Source organism: Seriola lalandi, unplaced genomic scaffold, assembly GCF_002814215.2.
Source record: "Seriola lalandi dorsalis isolate HSWRI2012SDOR001 ecotype SW California unplaced genomic scaffold, Sedor1 jcf7180002003577, whole genome shotgun sequence".
Classification (NCBI taxonomy): Eukaryota; Metazoa; Chordata; class Actinopteri; order Carangiformes; family Carangidae; genus Seriola; species Seriola lalandi.
Window position 1 is genome coordinate 291 of NW_019474232.1, and position 3,083 is coordinate 3,373.

A 3,083-nucleotide genomic window follows, 5' to 3' on the forward strand; every position below is an offset into this window, starting at 1 on the left:
TTTATTTTCAAATGACATTATATCCTCTTTTGAACAAAACCCAATGTGTTCCTAAATGGACATGCTTAATTTTACTTTAGCTAGCTAGTTGCAGTCAGTAGCCTCACCTAAATAGTTGATTTTGCTGCGTGTTGGAAAATGTTTGGCAGAAATATAAGAAAATAATCTTTCAAAACTGAAAATCTTGCCAGATATCACTCACTAGATCAACCTAATCAAAGAACACATTTCAATAGAGGAAACAGCTAAGTCGTTAAAAAACCTGGATACCTATCATGTGATTTACATGAATCTAGATCTGAAAAGTAACTATAGTAATAAAAGCATTGGGGTAAACTGTACAAAATGTTCTCGCTAAATTGTTACATTTCACCACTGCTCTCCACTCAGTCCTATGCAGCAAACTTTTTAAAATTTATTTTGACAACAGCAGACAGGAAAGGGTTGTTGGCAGGGAATCAGCTGTGACCTCTCGCTGCGTTATCGTGGTGGATATCCATGGATACATCCATGCGTATGCGCCAGGCGCAGACTGTATGATCCAGAGCTACTCAAATTTCAGACCCCCGGCTTCTTGCACCGGGGCGGAGTTTAAGCCCCAGCAAGCTGCACACAGAGAGACTGACTCCTTCGATGTGAGTTACGAGACCAAGCAGAGACGTAAGGGGAGGTGGACCTGACAGTTAGCGGATTATCAAAGATTAAGAGTCTGCCAGTGTAGCACCAGTGGACAGGTGGGTAAAAATATCGGTTGGGCTTCGTTGCTTCGGACTGGGGATGTGCATGCTCCCCTGCACACAGACAGTGAAGGGGTTGTAGCCATAGCACGCTCACAGCAGCTGAGCCGTGTTGGAGTAATCGGTGTGGAGATCATTTCGATTGCATTGGGGCAGTGCAGAGTTCTCATTTATCTCTGGAATAACCCAATCAATCCACATTGAGGTAATCATGCACTTATCTTAACGGTTGCGGTCTGGTCAGTGACATTCCTGCAGGGTGGATTCTGGGGTTAGCATGTTCCTTTAAAACTGAACTGCCCTTTCACCTTGTTTTAACGTCACAGCAGCAGACACAATACTTTCCCGTGTGTAAAAAAAACAAAAACAAAACATACAATATGTAGACTCTCACAGTTATGGCTTATTTTGGAAAAGGTAAGATTGAAAACGTATATAAATAGATACAAATGGCTTAAAGTATGTGACAACAATACAATTACAATGAACTTGTATGTAGATAAGCCTGAGATGTGGTTGTTATGATATTTCAATGGCGATGGAAATGTATGGATAAGTGTGTCTGTGTTTGTGTGTTTGTGTGTTTGTGTGTGTGTTTGTGTGTATGTGTGTGTGTGTGTGTGTGTGTGTTCTCAGTAGCAAAATGTCAAACTAGAGATGTGGAGCATAGGAGAGAGAAAAGTCAATAAGCTTGGTGGTTCATTAGTTAACGCTGATACAGGCTTTCAATTGCTAAGCAGGTGTGTTTTTGATTTTTGTAAATGAAAAGTGTTTCTCTCGCTCCCCTTCCAACAGGTATGTCGCCTATTCCCTTATCAGTACATTATTGCACAGTTAGAGTGAATACAGTCTTTCTCTAACTCTGTCTAACTGTACCTTCTCAGACTCCACTCAGTCCCAGATTCAGGAGCAACTTGTTTATCACTTCTCACTATGGCTGAAACTGAGGGGAAATTTGACTTTGCCATCGACCGGGGTGGCACCTTCACCGATGTGTTTGCCCGGCTGCCTGATGGCCGTGAGAGAGTCCTGAAACTGCTTTCGCGAGATCCCCAAAACTACAAAGATGCTCCTACAGAAGGGATCCGCAGAGTCCTGGAAGAGGTAACATGACAGGATCAATGGATGCATTAATACATAGTTTTCTGAAATATTAGAAAGCACATCATAGTTATATTTCATTTATACAAAAGCCTTTGAAGGATTAGAGGTCACATGGAGGTTAATAAATACAAGGGTGGTTGACTTGAGGTTTTAAAAGTTCTGCAGGTTGTTACTGGAAAGTTACTACACTTGTAGTTACAATCAAGGGCCAGATTTTGATTGGAAAAACTGTAGTAAAAAGTGTGGTTGAGCTTGAGATGTTCACATTTTTGCTATTGCTGTTTATGTGAATGGAGCTGGTCATTTGGCAAAGAAGGAGATTGTGTTCATAACTAACATCCAGCACATGAAAAGTGGTGTCATTGTCAGTGTAAAGCATACAGGTGCTTTTGTAGTTCACTAAGGTGAAAATGGAGAAGTTGTGTGTATCGTTTGATCATTAAATCAGTAGTTAAGCAGCAATTACATAGATAGATAGATAGATAGATAGATAGATAGATAGATAGATAGATAGTAATATCATGTCTTGTCACGTCTTTTATAATATTACACGTACGTCACTGCAGTATCGTAATAAGAGCAAATATGATATATACATATTTGTATGCATTTGTTGACAGGAAACAGGGCGGCTCTTTCCTCGCGACCAGCCTGTAGACACTTCACTTATTGGCTGGATCAGAATGGGCACAACGGTGGCAACCAACGCTTTGCTGGAGAGGGAAGGAGAGAGGACTGCGCTCCTGGTCACAAAGGGCTTTAAAGACTTGCTTCACATTGGCACACAGGCCAGACCAAAGCTGTTTGATTTGGTTTGTAATGATGGTTTTCTTAACACATGAATATGTACATAAATGTTTCCATTTAAGGGGTAAAGCAAGTACAGCATATTTGAGCAGATCAGCACCATCATGTATTTTTAACTGTACTGTATATGGTGTTTACAAGTAGCCTGGATAAATGGCTATTGTCCCTGCAACATAAGGTTGACTTATTATCTTGTATTACAGTAACTGAGGGCAGATCTTGGAATTTGCCCCCAGACCAGTTGTACCATTAATAGTTGAAATGGTCACAAATCTATGAAGCTGGTGCTCTCTTACAGAGCAAACTGTCACAAATGCAGCAGACGAGAAGGTTAAACAGAACAACATTTTAAAATGATTTTTCTCATTTGAAGTGGCATTCACATACAGTAGAGCATATGACAAACATATGACAAACACATGGAGATTTACCTAA

At 40.5% G+C, this 3,083-nt stretch overlaps 1 protein-coding gene across 3 annotated transcripts; it reads left to right on the forward strand.

Moving 5' to 3' along the window:
- Positions 1-577: 577 nt before the first annotated feature.
- Positions 578-2,731, forward strand: LOC111667601 (5-oxoprolinase-like). Of its 3 annotated transcripts, none has more exons than XM_023423352.2 (3): positions 578-734; positions 1,622-1,841; positions 2,462-2,728. In XM_023423352.2, exons 2-3 carry the CDS (start codon positions 1,671-1,673, stop codon positions 2,681-2,683), a joined length of 393 nt encoding a protein of 130 aa, XP_023279120.1. In that variant the 5' UTR covers positions 578-734; positions 1,622-1,670; the 3' UTR covers positions 2,684-2,728. The 3 variants fall into 3 exon arrangements, with proteins under 3 accessions (XP_023279120.1, XP_023279129.1, XP_087033853.1); XM_023423361.2 differs by lacking the exon at positions 578-734 and adding an exon at positions 741-942 and having other exon boundaries at positions 2,462-2,731; XM_087177727.1 differs by lacking the exon at positions 578-734 and adding an exon at positions 981-1,154 and having other exon boundaries at positions 2,462-2,729.
- The last annotated feature ends 352 nt before the right edge of the window (positions 2,732-3,083 follow it).

Bases quoted from the DNA above. Each gene is read 5' to 3' on its own strand.
- LOC111667601 (XM_023423352.2), top strand. From the start codon at position 1,671: ATGGCTGAAACTGAGGGGAAATTTGACTTTGCCATCGACCGGGGTGGC. The intron at 1,842-2,461 runs GTAACATGACAG...ATTTGTTGACAG, and splicing joins TCCGCAGAGTCCTGGAAGAG to GAAACAGGGCGGCTCTTTCC.